Source organism: Ceratocystis lukuohia, assembly GCF_044167205.1.
Source record: "Ceratocystis lukuohia strain C4212 chromosome Unknown Supercontig4_pilon, whole genome shotgun sequence".
Taxonomy (NCBI): domain Eukaryota; kingdom Fungi; phylum Ascomycota; class Sordariomycetes; order Microascales; family Ceratocystidaceae; genus Ceratocystis; species Ceratocystis lukuohia.
The window spans coordinates 2119405-2135125 of NW_027263523.1; the positions used below are offsets into that span (position 1 = coordinate 2119405).

At 46.0% G+C, this 15721-nt stretch overlaps 6 protein-coding genes across 6 annotated transcripts; 3 read left to right on the plus strand and 3 right to left on the minus strand.

The window, feature by feature from the left end:
* Positions 1 to 69: 69 nt before the first annotated feature.
* On the minus strand, positions 70 to 1826 carry HOO65_040506 (Fizzy-related protein -like protein; the record flags this gene model as incomplete). The annotated part of the gene is made up of 3 exons (XM_071002739.1): positions 70 to 1388; positions 1445 to 1572; positions 1636 to 1826. 3 exons carry the CDS (start codon positions 1824 to 1826, stop codon positions 70 to 72), a joined length of 1638 nt encoding a protein of 545 aa, XP_070859349.1.
* A 1986-nt stretch (positions 1827 to 3812) lies between these two features.
* On the minus strand, positions 3813 to 5034 carry HOO65_040507 (uncharacterized protein; the record flags this gene model as incomplete). The annotated part of the gene is made up of 2 exons (XM_071002868.1): positions 3813 to 4320; positions 4391 to 5034. The coding sequence occupies 2 exons, from the start codon at positions 5032 to 5034 to the stop codon at positions 3813 to 3815; spliced, it is 1152 nt and encodes a 383-aa protein (XP_070859350.1).
* Positions 5035 to 6480: 1446 nt separating this feature from the next.
* On the plus strand, positions 6481 to 6882 carry HOO65_040508 (N-acetyltransferase 5; the record flags this gene model as incomplete). Its single annotated transcript, XM_071000674.1, has 1 exon — positions 6481 to 6882. The coding sequence occupies one exon, from the start codon at positions 6481 to 6483 to the stop codon at positions 6880 to 6882; it is 402 nt and encodes a 133-aa protein (XP_070859351.1).
* Positions 6883 to 7522: 640 nt separating this feature from the next.
* HOO65_040509 (putative RNA-binding protein C25G10.01) lies at positions 7523 to 8719 on the plus strand (the record flags this gene model as incomplete). The annotated part of the gene is made up of 4 exons (XM_071002878.1): positions 7523 to 7568; positions 7680 to 7785; positions 7861 to 8201; positions 8259 to 8719. The coding sequence occupies 4 exons, from the start codon at positions 7523 to 7525 to the stop codon at positions 8717 to 8719; spliced, it is 954 nt and encodes a 317-aa protein (XP_070859352.1).
* A 2869-nt stretch (positions 8720 to 11588) lies between these two features.
* Positions 11589 to 11941, minus strand: HOO65_040510 (NADH ubiquinone oxidoreductase 11.5kD subunit; the record flags this gene model as incomplete). Its single annotated transcript, XM_071003062.1, has 2 exons — positions 11589 to 11705; positions 11783 to 11941. The coding sequence occupies 2 exons, from the start codon at positions 11939 to 11941 to the stop codon at positions 11589 to 11591; spliced, it is 276 nt and encodes a 91-aa protein (XP_070859353.1).
* A 701-nt stretch (positions 11942 to 12642) lies between these two features.
* Positions 12643 to 15467, plus strand: HOO65_040511 (secretory pathway protein Sec39; the record flags this gene model as incomplete). Its single annotated transcript, XM_071002574.1, has 2 exons — positions 12643 to 14104; positions 14158 to 15467. The coding sequence occupies 2 exons, from the start codon at positions 12643 to 12645 to the stop codon at positions 15465 to 15467; spliced, it is 2772 nt and encodes a 923-aa protein (XP_070859354.1).
* Positions 15468 to 15721: the final 254 nt, after the last annotated feature.

The following is a 15721-nucleotide window of genomic DNA, read 5'->3' on the forward strand; positions in this document are numbered from 1 at the left end:
GAGAAAATAAGAAACTGCTTCTCATACATTCCCAGTTACTTGCCCCTGGCAACGGCGAAAAATTCGTTATCATCGAATTACGGCCCAGTCTGATATCCTGCCACTGCTTTCGTCTTCTTCCTTAGCCCCAGGACGTCTGCCAAAAATCGACCAGAAGCGAAGAGTTTCGTCACCAGCCCCGGTCACCACAACACGGCCATCAGGACTCATGGCCAAGTAAAGAACACGATAGGTATGACCTGTGAGACTGGCAACTTGAGTCATGGATGGGTACTTCCATACTACAATCTGATTTTGGCTATAGCCGTGGGTGGATACAATCTCGTTGGAGTTTTTGGACCACGCAATGTTGCAAACTTGACTTCCTGTGTCAACTTGATTGGTTATCGTCCCATTGATGGTGTCGTGGAAGATGATCCGCCGATCAGCAGTACCACCTCCAGACGCAAGTAACCCGCGTTGGTGAGGAGACCAAGAAATAGCCTTCACGGCGGCCGTATGGTCGGCAAACTTAAACAGGGGCGTGTCCGAGAGCTTATCCCATACCATGAGCTTGTTGTCATTACCTCCACTAGCAAGCTGGCCATCCTCACAATTCCATTTAAGGCCACAGACTTCTTGCTTGTGGCCGACCAACTTCTTTAGCCACTGGTCAGGAGCTCGGACGTCGCGATGATAGATAAGGCGATCGCGGGACCCAGAGCTTAGAATATGTGTGTTCCATGCAAGCGAACCAACGCGGGCTGTATGGCCCGTCATAGTACGGAGTCTTCTAGTTCTTTCCGCGTCCCAAATTTGTACCAAACCCTTACCAGTTCCAATAGCAAGATGTGTGCCCTTTTGGATCCAGGAAACGCTGGTTACAGTGTCGTCTTCAAGAGTGCAGAGTTTGTTAACCCTACTCGTTTGTGCATTCCAAAGATAAACACTTGATCCCAGCCCCACACCAAGTACATTTGCACTTCCCCAGTCGACCAAATTCAGATAAAAGTCGTCGGCTAGCTCCGGTGCGTCCAGCACTTTGTATGGTATTTTGCTAACAGCGCGGGGCTGCCGTCGAGGACTAGTAAGCATTTGCTGGCTTCCAAGTCGAACAGGAGACAAGCTGTATATTTCAGCCCGGGTGTCCAGGTTTGGCCCATGTCGTCCTTGGGGCGTTTTAGATGGCGTGGGATGGCCTTCGACACTATGGTGTGCAGGCGACACATACGTAAAGAGGTTTTTGCTCGGTGTAGAAGGGGATATATTTGAAACCGCGCCATTTCCCACTGGTGCTGGTGGTGTATGGGAGCGCATGCCTGACCCGCGCATTGCAAAGTCATGAGGCACACTGCTTTCAAAAAGCTCCGCACGCAAAAGCTTGGAAAATACCCGGTTTGCTTCTTCAGCTGTACAAGTTTATCAGTATTAGGTTTACAACAGCATCAACAGATAGAAATCTCACTCTTTTGGAAGTCTAATTCACCATGTGGCGTCCGCTTTTTTGGCCGGGGCGGAGTAGCTGGTGAACCTTCTTCATGTAGCAAACTAAAGCTAGCCTGAAGGTCTTGTCCTGATCGTGTAGGTATGAATCTGCAACAGTACGTTAGTCAGTTTTAAAATAACGACATAGCAGGAGACTTGGCAAATACACACCGGTCGCCGTTTATGCGCTGTCGCTTACGATGAGGGCTTGTTCCAAGCGCCGATCCATTTTCACGAGCCTTTCGTTGGGCTTCCCTCAAAAGCGCATGGTCAACAGCATCAAGTTCAAGTGATGCCTGCCCATGGCTTTGTCCAGTACTAGCTTTAGCTGTGCTGTTTAAGGATTCTGCCGACTCCCCCATAGTCATCCTCCGTATATCCGATCGTGATCGATCATGTTGTGGTCCAGTTGGGACGGTTGGCGTGACCCTGGCTGATGGTGAAAAGGGCTCTTGGGGTGAGGAATTGCGGCGTTGCCTAGGTGGCTTTTTACGAGAGGCGCTACTTGTGTCTTGTCTTTGATCCCGTGAAAGTGTCATGACACAGGCAAGGTGTTCGTTTTCGTAAGGAATATCGGCGTCAAAGAAGTGCAATATCAGACGAAACCGTATGAGAAAGCATGAACGAAGGGAAAGTTGCTACGTGACCTAGATCATCAAATTGCAAGGCCAGTTTTTCAAGCCCACGAAAAATGATTGTTTTCAGGGCCAGATACGCAACACAAGGCCAATAGCGAGATATTGCGTAATGGGGTTTTCGATATCGCGTTGCGGAGGCCAAACGTCAAACAGGCAGTCTAGTCACAATGTATCGCAGTATAGATTGACCTTCGTCGATTTATATTGGGAAGCGAGGTTGAGGTGAGTTGAAATATCAGTAGGTACGACGGATGATGCGGATATAACGACAGTGTGTGGTAGTTTCAATAACACATCAATCAATCGCTTATCAATGCGAGCAGAATTTACGGTCGATTGATCGAAGCAAGCTCGTCGTATGATGGAAGAGGTGCCAATGCTGAAGGTCGTTGGCGTTGAAGAAATGGTGGGACAAAACGCTGGGGGAGAAAAACAAACGCTTAGGCGGGTTGTCATGCGACAACTGAAAGTAGAGGATTTTTAAGACTACAGGGAAAAGATGCAGAGGCAGCGAGAAAAAGATACTTCAAAATAATAATCTCATTGAGGGGCGTAGGTAAAGAGTGTATGGAGAAAATTCAGGTATAGGCTGAGAAAGGAGGTGGATAAAAGATAAGTTGTAAGTTGTAGGCCACCGGCTCGAGGTAATCAATCAGACAAAGATGGAGACAAAATAACTGAAGGAGCGATGGAAGCCGTGCTTTGGCTATTGGATGAAAATAGTGAGGCAAGAAGGAGGGACAGTATGGGCAAGAACGGGCGAGGGAAGGCGGGAAAAAGATTAGTAACCCAATGAATGCTACGTAGATTTAGAAAGGCTACTGCTTTACTGTTACAATCTGTTTCTTTGAAGAGAGCAATTCCCTTGTGTTTCTTTGAAGAGCAAACGCCAGGCTGATTGGGTAGCTCATAATAACAATATCTCATATAAAGCCACTGAAATCACAGCACATCCCACTAAAAAGAGCTCTAAACATAAAAGGATTTTGAGTTGATAGAAAACAAAAGCAAAGCACCCCATTAGCGCGCGTACTGTGGGACAATAACAAACAAACATAAAGGACAGGCAACGGCCAAACCTATTAAAGAATGAATCTGTCTCATGCCAGTCGATGCTCCAGAATGTCAGGGATTTTTCAGTTGTTGATAAACACCACACTTACTTCCCTCCACATTGAAAGCTATCAACATCAATCCGTTTCCACGGTATTATTGCACGAATCTTAGGTAAGCTGCTCCACGTACTAGAAAACACAGAAAGAAACACTGCTTGATATGTTAGCGTCTACCCTTTATTGATTTCCAATGCACATCTCATCGTGGTGATTTTTAGTTATTGCCGCCATAAGTCAATTTACATGCACAAAAACATGTCAGTCACAAGCCCCATATTGTAATGAAAATATTTATAAAAAAAAGTTATATAGATGTTCATTTTTTTTCCTTGGCATGAAAAACAAGTGCAAATTCATGTACTGGCATCAATAAAGCATTACCCAAATAACAACCAAAAAGAACCACGAGGATATGATAAAAACACCAGTCATACACATGATAACGCAAAAACGCAGGGAAACCCCCATTGTTGATACCAAGAGCTAGGCTGCCACTCTAAGCTTGATGCCAAAATAACAAAATATTACTAGTACCGTTAAAGATGGCGAAAGCCAGACTGAAAAAGAAAAGTCTTATCTTCGGGCCCACGCTCCTCTAAGTCTGGGCCGACTCGGCCTGAGCTAGAAGCCTGGCTCTCCAGTCTTCACAGACTTTCTCAAAGCCACCAACAACATCCCCGCATACAGAGGCACATTCTCGATTCTCCAGGCGCTGTCCCCAATTGCCCCGGGCAAGCCATCTTTCGCCTTCTTCTCTAAGCTCATCATCATGCTTCATTTCAGCTACTAGTTCTCTCGTGCTTTTTAGTCGTCTTGTAGCAGTGGTTGTTGTTTGACGAGACATGTGAAGAGTATCGGTTAAATAATTGAGCGTCTGCACAAGATCACTAGACATGGCGTGCAAGGCAGTTATAGCGCTTAAAGCCTGGGCCGAAGGCCGGGGCATCGAGTCGGATAGACTGACCAATAATGGAATCATGTCTTCAATTATTTGGGGGTCCGATGGAGGGGCGAGTGGTGATAGCAAAGGAAACGTAAGATTATGAAGTTGTCTTGTCTGGTGTGACAGATGTGTTGTCAGAGCTGAATGGGCCGTGATGAGTCTGTAAAGCGCGTATAGCTGGTCAGCATGATCTACCATATGAATACGTGGATTCAAGCATTGCAACGAACCTAGTGGCTCCTCCTTCAACGCCAGCCTGAGATCCCAGGTCTTTCAAGCTCTCTGTTACTCTAGCAAAAACACCGTCTGCAGGACCGCCCGTGTTTTCAATTCCTCTTCTTGCCAGAGATTCAACAGCATCCATCTTGCTAACGAGACCAACCGACATGGTCCCTGGTGTTTCCAGGTCTGACTCTGACCCAAATTCGCTTCCGTCATACTCACTACCAGCTCGCCGGTGGCCCTTTCGGTTGGGCGATGGTAAATTCAACATTGAGTTTTTTGTCTTTGATTCCGGGTTATTTGGGCTTGCTCTATCCGAGCTCTCAGAGGCATCATGTTCTACCTGAATATCATGGTTACCATCATGAAGTTCGCTATCAACTTGGGGGGTATCATCATCGTCGTAGTATTCGTCGTCGCCAGATTCATCAAAAGCATCAGCAAGCTCATCAGCCAGGTTTCCTAGGCCAGAGCCGCTACCCATTGCACTGCCTCCAATCTCAGTAATATCGAAAGAGTCTCGCTGAGCAAAGCTACTTCGGTTGGGTGTGGTGGGGTCTTGGAGTGAAGAGTTGCGATTTTGAGAAGGCGAGTTAAATGGACTCCCCTGAGTAATTGAGGCGTGCCTCGAATGTATCGGAGTATGAGACATGATAAAATGGTAAAAAACGGTAATCAATCGGCTCGTTCTAGGAAGCGTGAAGATGTAATGTCGAGATACTAAATAATTTAGAGTTGCGACAAAACGAGGGGGGAGGGAGCACGATGGAGCCTAGGGAGTAGGAAGTATTGCAGAAAAGCCTCTAACCTTGTATCAATGCGGTTGCGGCAGATTGCAAGATAGGAGGTAGTAGCCACCTTTACGGCCAAATGACAATTTGATTATAGAGAGTAGTAGAGACAGAGAAACAAAAAAGCCAATGAATAAAAAAGCAAGTCGAAAGATAAAATCAATAGAAGCTGCAGGACGTTATTGGAGGAGCCAAGAAAACTTGCTGGCTGCTTTGTGAGCAAACTTAGATTCAATCAGGCAGGGCTGGGCTGGCTAGCAATAAGTTTCAAGGCTCGTAGAAGAAAACGGTCAGGTCAGCGTCGGGGCTGGTCCAATCCAGGCTCATCGCTTAGTATGAAGCAGGACAAGGGGTTGTTTGTATAGGTTGAACTTCAAACAGCCAACTACAATGACAAAGACCTCTGCCTTTGCTCTTTGATCAAGGCATAAAATACAGGCTTGTTAAGGCAGAGGCACAGGCTCAGTTAAGCAGCTTGTGGTCGTATCTTGCTACACAAATGAGAGAGAACTTTCAATGCAAAAGAACCCTTTGAACTCTAGCAACAAAACCCCAGTTAATCCTGCGCATGTGTTTGAGGCCTGAGACATGACATAGGTGCCATGATGATTATAGATTAGTCATAGCTGCCTATTAGCATCATGCCACAGAATAAATATCTTCAACGCCCATCCACCTTATTGCTTGCTAGGTGCAAATGCAAAACATCCAGTCGTTGTGTCGCTAGAAGTGAAATAGAGCGGGGCACCTGGTACTAAAGTTAGGGAGTCAAGGCATTTCAATATACTTGACATGCAAATTCTTTGCCCCGCAGCCTCAGGTGCTGGCTGGCACTTGGACTAGGAAGGCTTGATGGAGATTTAGTTCTTTGGTATCTTGCGAGCTACAGAAAATCCAACAACCCACAGACTTTTTGTCTTTCACTGTTTATCTTACCCTGCTTATCTCATCATTACAAGCCCAGTCGGTTAGTCCTTTACGCCTTGCTACGGTTTTTCATAGCCAACCTAGATTGTTCGCGTCCGGCTACAAACGTCGTACATCATGGCAACATTTCGAAGGTTCAAGCCAGATGATCTAAACAAATTCTCTAAATGCAATCTTGATCCTTTGACGGAAACCTACGAGATCAGTTTCTACCTTCAGTATCATGCAACTTGGCCCGCAATGTTTCAAGTATGCGAGGACGCTGATGGAAACATAATTGGATACAGTATGCCATAGTCTTTTCCTCATTGTGATGACCAATGCCCTTGTCTTCAACGCACCATCACACGAATACTTGCTAATCACAATCGTCTGTAGTCATGGGCAAGGTGGAAGAATCGCCTTCCATTTACAAAAACACAGAGCACTACCTCCCTTGGCACGCTCACATTACCGCTTTAACGGTAGCTCCATCCGCTCGTAGATTGGGAATCGGCAAGATTCTAACAGACCAGCTTGAGCGTGCGGCCGATGATAATGATGCTTGGTTTGTTGATCTTTTTGTTCGGAAGAGCAACAAGAAAGCTATTGCATTTTACGAGGGTCTTGGTTATAGTATCTTCCGCACCGTAGAGGCCTATTATGGAGACCATTCTACAGATCCCACCGCGACTAGTGAAGATGCTTATGACATGCGCAAACCGATGAAGCGGGATATCAAAAAGGAACATATCCGAGAGGATGGGGAGCGGTTCATTGTGAATCCAGAGGATGTCTGGTAAAAGGGGGTCATGCACTCTATTGGAATTACGGGTGTTTGTTTACATTGTTTTGACCACAAGAAAGCGATTTGGCCGGCAGATGTAACAAATTATGTAGAAAGGTAACGAGATCTTCATGTTATGAATTAAGACAGTTCAATGTTGAGCAACCAAAATATTTTGTTTGCTTTCGATTTTCACTGTTTCAGACATTGAAGAAGGCTTTCCATCTTTGTTTGTCATCTATATATAGGGTTGTACCCTTGACAATGACAGACCAGCCCTTTTGGTGATACAACTAGTGGTTGGCCAGGCTACAGGATTTTCCCCCTGGAATCAATAAGTTGCCTTGCTTTGCCCTGACTCTCTGCCTTCCTGTCAGCTGTTATAGCGCTTAATCCATTGATGCTCCCTAAAGCCACTTCTCTTTTCTTGCCTCGCTTCTTTTTTTTTTTTCCCTTTCTAAAGAAGCGAAACTTTCTCACTTCTATTCAAATTTCTCCTGCAAGGCCGCAGCATCTTTTTTGCTAAACTTTGTTTACTGAGTTCACTGAATCTCTTAATTCCTCAACCGCAAAACAAGCAATTCTATTATCGCTTGTATTGAATCCTTTTTCTTTGTTAAAACTGTGCATCCAAAAATTGCAGCGAAAACACGATAATGGCTACCACCTCTATGGATTACGAGGCCACCGGTTCTTACGAGGGTAAGCGTTTTCCTTGTGTTTGAGAAATAAAACCATCAATTCTCTATCGTCATTGAGTCAAGGAAGGCTTCCTTGAACGTAAATCTAACGCGTGTTTATTGTTTCGATTAGATGAAAATCCGCGATATGAAAACGACCGTCGCAGCGCTTCGCCTCGCCCAAGTCGCGATGATGGTGATGTTGATCGTCGTCGCCCCTCACCTAGTGCTCCTAGCAAGTATGTAATTTCTACACCACAGTGATTCTGGCCTCGGCTTCGACCTCTCAGCATTGTACTGATAATTTTGAATAGCGGAGGAGGCAAGGATGATTCTCGCGAGGACGATGGTGCTGTCAACCCTGGCTCAAACCTATTCGTGACCGGAATTCACCCTAAGCTTTCAGAGACTGAAATCTCACAAATGTTTGAGAAATACGGAGAAGTCGAGAAGTGCCAAATCATGCGTGACCCTCATACCAAGGAGTCCCGTGGTTTTGGTTTCGTGAAAATGGTGACTTCCGAAGGCGCTGATGCTGCCAAGGAGGCTCTTCAGGGCGAACAAATTGATGGCCGTACCCTCAGCATCGAGAAGGCTCGTCGCGCACGCCCTCGCACTCCTACTCCTGGAAAGTATTTCGGTCCGCCTAAGCGTGGTAGGTTCCTTCTTTGCTCTCTTTAGCGTAGCTTCATGGGCACTAACGTTGACTCAGAGCCCCGTGGCCGTTTCCATGACCGTGGCGATGACCGTCGCCGCGGCGGTGGCGGTGGTGGTGGATATGGCGGCTACCGCGATGATCCGTACCGTTACAGAGGAGGCCCTCATGGTGGCGGCTACGACCGTGGCTACCGTGAAGAACGCGGCTACGATCGTGGATACCGTGATGATCGTGGTGGTTATGACCGTGGCTACCGTGACGATCGTGCCGGCTATGATCGCCGTGGTGGTGGTGGTGGTGACAGAGATGATGGCTACGGAGGTGGCCGTTTTGATAGATACAGTCGCGATGACCGTTCCCGATACGGCTCTCGTGGCGGAGATGACCGCCGCGGCGATGACCGTCGTGGTGGGGGTGGATATGATCGCGACCGCTATGACCGCTCGGCGGATAGAGAGGCTCCTCGTCGGGACCCACCGCCTCCTAGCTACAATGATGGTCCGCGACCTGAGTAAGTGGTAACATGGAAACGCGGTACCTCTACATAGCAAGCAATCTGGTTGGTATGGAGACTAATTACCTTGGGTCTGTCTAAAAACAGGTATTAGTTTGTGAGGTCCCTAGAGCCTTGGTAGCTACCCTACCCAAACTCTATCCCCCATCACTCTGAACACAATTCTATTTCTTCGGCCTTCGTGACGTTTCATCTGACTTCGCTCACGATATATTTGCTCTTTCAACTCGCTTCGCAAAAACCCAATATCAATTTCGACTCGGTACTTCTCAGTCATTATTCTCGACGGATTCGAAAAAAAATGTGTTTCTTTTGGCGAATGGTGATGCACAAATTCATTCACCTATTGTTGGAATATGACAATATCCCATTTCTGTGTTTATCTCGGCATTACGTTCGCTTTTCCTTTTCCTTTTTACTTTTCCCTTTCCGCATAAATCAACACTCTGTCTCTACCCTTGCCAATAACCTCGACAAATTTATATTCGGTTCGATATTGGCAACCCCTCGCTCTAGATAAACATTCTTTTCGCGCCCTATTTGTCTTACCGCTTTGCCCTTTTCTATGTGGTTGCCCCCAACTGTCGACGTTTATAAACAGCAATTGTCAAGTGCATGCTGTTCCGTCATAGGCTCATTTCAAATTCAGCATATGCTGAACTGAATTATAGCTCCTATGTGTAAGGGCCGCATTTTGTCAAACGGCTTGGTTCTGAAAAATTCAAAACCCACCCTCCTTATCACGGCTTCTTCATCTGAAATGTGGGGTGTTTTACGGCATTCGGCTCGGTCTATGTACGACTCATCTGTTTACATCTTGATTTTTTCTTTCCCGCCTGTTTTGAATGAATTACGCTCTTGTCGCCATGTCGTCTCATGAGAGGGGACAGATCTCCCCTATCGCCAAAAGTACAATTGTAAACGCCACATACAAGTCAACATACCGCCACATTTTCAAACACACATATTCGCTTGTCTATCCTTGTTTCCCCATCGACCTTTAGACCAACTATCCGCCTTTGTAACATAACCTATGCGCTTTAACTCGTGTCAATTCTCGGCGATGACAAGATTGATGTGTCTTTTTTATTTTCATGTGGCGGTAGAGGTAGGTTTGGCTAATCAATAGTAAACGGCAGTTATGACAGAGTAAACTGGCTATGGGTTAAGCCACACGATGCTTCCTTTTATGCAGGCCACGCTCCGTGCCTAGAGTGGTTGCGTTGCATCATGCCTTTTTTTCTTGCACAAAAACTCTTTGCTAGGTAAACAAAATTACAGGTGGGTTGGTATTATGAAAACAAACAGGGCATACACATATGAAACAATCTTCGACATACAAGGCTACAGATTGTACAAGCTTCATGACTTTCTGGAAGGCTATTTCGCTTGTTGCACGCTGTAAATAAGGTGTACTTACTCGTGTATGGCGAACATGACAGGCCTTGGGGTTGCTATAAACTCTCGAGCCAGTCTAAATCCGCATTCATAGCTTTGTAAATGAGCTGTGATTATGCCCTATGTTTAGCAAAACAACCGGTTAACAGGTGATGTTGTACAAACAATCTCAACGTCCTTTTATCGGAAGAGGGCTTCTTTCATGATGGGAAGGAAGCTGTCACTTCTGGCAAAGTAATGCTCACAAGGGAAAATGGCCCAAGATATTTATTGGTTCCCTTACATGTGAACCTTTGATTGGACTCGCCAAACATCGAAATGGCTTTTCACGTGGCATTATTCATTGATACTTCGAACCAACAACGTGGTTGGGTAGTATGGAGAGAATGTTGGAATATTAATGAATCTAGTAGGATCTCACGATTTAATGTTGATATCAAAACAAGTGAAAACTGGAACTATGAATAACTTTTATCTTGCCTTGTGCTTGTTTACTGGTTATTGTGCTTTAGTTGGTAAGATTAGTGTGGAAGCTGAGGATAGAATAGGCTTAATGGGTTCTGTATTTTTGATCTGCTCTCCTTACACTCAATCTAAGGTCTAGACTAGGAAGGCGATTTGGAATGACACGACGAACCCTCATGGTATGTAGGACTTGTTCGAGTTGATGAACAAAACCTCTTGTGATAACAATGCTGGTCTCATATTGATATTGTTACACCTGCTGTGAGGCATGTTTAATATGCTGAGAGAACTGTTTGGAAGGTTTGATGCTTGGGCAAATGTCTAGATATTACAGGCCTGTAGAAAGGACATCATATTATACATGTTTAATAGCAAAATCACCACTGGTGATAACTTCCATAACGTTGTGATAATTTTTTGCTTGCGCTGATTGGGCAAAGAGGTGAACATGAGCTCAATCTAGAGATAACCCGAGGAGAATCTTGTGATTTTGAGGTCCAGTGCCCTATGGGAATGTGCCAAAAGCCGTTGGCCTTTCCCTTCATCAAAACCATTCTTAGACATAGCCTGCTGAAGGCTATAGCCGCTCGCAAGTCACTCGAGCCCTGGTCACTACGAATAAACGGGCACAAGTTTCTGGAAACCACGGACACGACGTTTGTATCTGAACAGCTAGGTTTAAGCAAAAGTCTTATTGATGTATGCTTATAACAAGGGCCACATGGACCAAGCCCAACTCTTGGGGCAACTCTGACTGTTATTTGATCATCTCTGTTTCGATTTCAATTGATCTGTATGTTGTTTGTCTTCATGATAAAGTGCCAATTGCCACACAAGAAAAAAGGTAGCCTTGCTAGCTTAGCGTAAGTGCATGTCCATCTGCGAACCATTGGACTGAGATAGTTTGAAACCATCGATCGACCCGGATTCGCTCAAATGTAGATATGGAGCCGGGGCAACTTATAGATCTTTCCGTAGTTGTGTGCTTGATGTTGGGCGCTGGCAGTTTATTCTTTACGTATCAAGCCTAAGCTTTCGATTTGTTCGCGAGATGGGGTCATGGCTTTACGATCAGCAGCCTCGGCCGCGCGGTAGGCCTGCTTCATAGCCATGACTCTGGCGATCTATAAGGAGGGGGTTAGACAGCGTCTGGGGTTGATAGGAGAGCGTGCATGTAACGAAGTCTTCATGTGGAACGCACCTCCTTCTTGTTGTGTAGACACTCATAGTAATCCTCCATGGCTGGCGCACACTTCTTCTTGCCCTCCTTGTCTTCGGATGAGGAGTTGACGACATAGCAGGCTAATACTTCCTGCCAGAAGGGGAAGCAGCGACCGACGCCTGAGAGAAGAGTTGCCATGATTAGTAGGTAGAGCTTAGAAGGTAGAAGGAAAAGTAATTTAAGCATGGAAAATATCGCACGAAGCAGAGCCCCGGTCCCCAAAGCCGGAGTCATTAGGAAGCTATTGATATCGGGGGTCGGTATTTATTTGGGAAGAACAGGATGTACGTACCGCCATTGAGCCCGTAGCCTGATGACATTGGAACAGAATCAAGTGAAAAAAGACGCAGAGGAGGATTATACGTAGACAAAATGGAGTTGCGCTCGACTGGAGACGGGTTGATATCGGGAATATCGTGATGATGGTGAGGAACTGTAGGAACCAAGCCGGAGCTAAAAGGCAACCAGCACGTAAAACGTAAAACTCAAGCGCGGATTGGCTCAATAATTGGGGGAGAAAGTTATGGGGTGGAATGAATATATGGGGCGGGTGATAAAGTGCATAGCTAGAAAAGTTCCATTCCCCATTAGACCCACCATTGCGGCTCTGCCACCTGGCAGAGACTGCCAGCCCAACTTAGTCATAGCTTTGAGCTGCCTTGGTAAAGCTGTATACTATATAGAAACCTTGTCAAGGCCCCATCGTCACACATCACACAACGCTCAATCATTAATCGAAGCTGGTCATTTTTCGCTAGGGAAATGATTCCCCATCCTGCTGCTAGCGTATAATGAGTCTTTTATTTTCCCATTGCCTCTCATTCTAATAGTTTCCAACCATGGACTCGGCGCTTTCCAACGCTAAAGTCGTGCTTCTTGCTGTCCATCTGGCCTCCATCGCACAAGTCGATGCCCTGACCTGCCTGATATCTCAGAATGTTACCGTACTAAGAAATGATATAGCCCTTCGAATCTTGCTCACATTTCTGCCGGAGGAAGTGTCTCCTGCCCTTTACGTTCCTCTACTAAAGGAACTGGACAGTGGCGTTTTGGAGAAGCGTAACGAATGCATTGATGCAAGCTTCGTTCAGTCTCTTTCGGATGAAGAGGCTGTTAAGAAGGGCCGCAAGTTGAAGCTTTCCCCTATTGTTTGGGACTCACCAGCAGTCGATGTCCAGGGCAATCATGTAGGCCTGTTCCTCTTGAAAAGAGCCTATCAGATTGGCAAAAACCCACGGATCCTAGGCCTACTTTACGAACTTCTTCCCCCATTCTTTGACCGGTTTCCACCTCTTCGGCCTTGGTATATTTCCCAAGTTTTGCCCTTGATAAGACGCAACTTTGAGTATTACCCACAGTCACCGGCAAATATTACCCTAGAACAATTCCAAGACCTTTCTGAAACTCAATGTGTTGAGCTTCTACTGTCACAGACAGGCATCAATGCCGACGAGAGAACACTTATTGGGCGTGACTTTAGAGGAATGATTGGGCCTTGGCTCCAAAGCTCCCGCCACTTGAGCCGGTTGGACGAGGATGGATGCATTGTTTGTCCTGCTTTTGTCGAGGTACTGGAGTGGATACTCCATCAAACAAGCAAAAGCTGGCCTGTTGCTATACAGGCTTTGGTGCAATGGAACGGGTTCGATGACATCGAAACAGGCGACTTTGAAATGCATTTGAGTGTTGACTCGAATCAATTAAGGATATTGAAGCAAATGTATCTACAGGCTGCCATAGGATGTGTTTACCTGATGCCAGAAGGTAGAATCCCAGCCTTGTATGCTACCCATGAAGTGCTTGCGAAGGTCACTCGAATTCTTGGATTCTCGGAACTACCTACCCTTGAACAATCAAGCTCCAACTTGGAGACACTACAGTCTTTTCAAGACTCTTCATTTATAGTGCCAAAACTGTCAAGCTACATGCGCAGTGGCTTTCTATCCTCCTCCAACTCCCTTACTATTCCGTCCCACATTTCTGTCCACCTTTTGCAAAACTTGTGCATAAGTGCCTTTCTTTTTGCTCGTCTTGGGATACTACAAAGTATAAAGAACATGGGAGATCTTGTCTTTTTTTCCGATAGTCAAGGTCAGCAGACGCTTGTCACGCGATATGTTGCCGCTATTGCCAACAGAGTGTCGCATAATCAAGAAGCAGATTGGGCCAAGGCCAGAGAAGAGCTCATATGGCTTCGGTCATGGGGACAAGAGGACAAGGGGCGCTCTGTTGGTGTTTTTGGGTCTGTAGGGAAAGAATTCATAGAATGTGAATTCCTTAAGGCGCTTCTTGCATCAACCCGTGAGTACTTAACCTTCATAAATTGCTTGTACAATATTGCTAACGTTTCGTAGGTCACTACAATCTCGCGCGTTCCCTTTACGAAGAGAACGTCCCTAGACCCTTAGATGCCGATGTCTTAAAACGGAACATCGTAGCTCAAGCCTTGAATGCATACGATAATGCTACAAATCCTAATCGAACACGTGGCGGCCTAAAGAAATGCGACGAGATTATACATGCGTTCCCACTTACTATTGGCAAGAATTCGCCTGAGATGGCCCGTATTGAAGCATTGCTCAAAGCAACACATGCGCTCAGCGAGTACTCTCTGGTATTGAAGAAAGGAGAGCCTTTCACTCCAGTTATTTTGAGAGCTCACGAGGATCCTACTTTTATCCTAGAAAGGGTGTTAGAACAGAATCCTAAGTCTTATACAAAGCTCCAGGACTTTGTAGATATTGGCACTGATTTGGTACATGCTGGTCTCTGCTGTCCACAATCTAAAAAGCCATCGCATCAGTCCACTCCACTTGAAAGAGAAGAAACAGCCTTTCTAAAGCGTGTCGAATGGCGTGTCATTTCGATGTGTGTGCAAGCCGCCCTACAAGAAGATGATTTTGAGACGGCCTACTCTTATGTAGTTAACAGGCTTTCCACAGTCACATCTCCCGAAATTGCAGGAACAAAAGACAGTTATGCATGGAAAGCTGCCCTCCAATCTGGAAACTATATACGTACACCTCGAACGGTCCGACCGACACATGTTGGCACCGCCAGTGTCAATCCTGATATCCGACATCTAGAACAACGCATAGAGTGCCTGTCGACAGCACTGCGTATTGCGCCGGCCTCACAGCTTGAGGAGATCCTTCAAGTCTTCAGTCAATGTGAGGAACAGCTCGACACAAGCCTCAATGCTGAAGCGGCTAGTGAAGCCGCTTGGGAAGCGGCAGGTGAAACTTCTGCCATTCCTGGTTCATTCGTGCCACCTCCACATCTCGATTTGAGGCGAACTGATTCCATACGTAGCAATCGATCGACACGCTCGACTGGAGGAAGTTCTGGCCACGTCGAAGGAAAGGAGCCTGAAGAGTCAATGTCGCTATTTGATCTTTCCAAGGCTACGGCTCGCCTTGCGACACGCAACTTCACAGCTTTGTCTGGCTTTACAGCAGGAACGAACTCGCCTGCTAGATCTATGTCTCCTTCCATGGCTAATGAAGGCGCGACAGGCTATGAGGACGCAAGAAATGATGATGCGCACAGAACTCGCAAGAGAGACCAACTCCGTGATGCAGCAGTTGGAACTCTTGTGTCTGGTGTCGGATGGTTGATCAATGCTCCAGCCTCCCAGCAAAAGGAAGATGGCGAAACGCGATAGTATGTATGCAGCTTATAATCGAACCGGCATTCAACTAGTAATTCACGATAGGATGACACTGATGCTTATAGGGCATGTTTATCGATGATGCCCCTTTCCCTATTCGTTCGGTAGAATCTGCTTGTAGCTATACACTTGTCATGTTCTAGAATGTGAGTTGCAGATGTGTATTATTACAGAGAATAGCTTAACACATGTGAAGAAAACTGCATAAGTTACGGGAAAACATTGAGTGGAAATAAGCCAATCTCAAG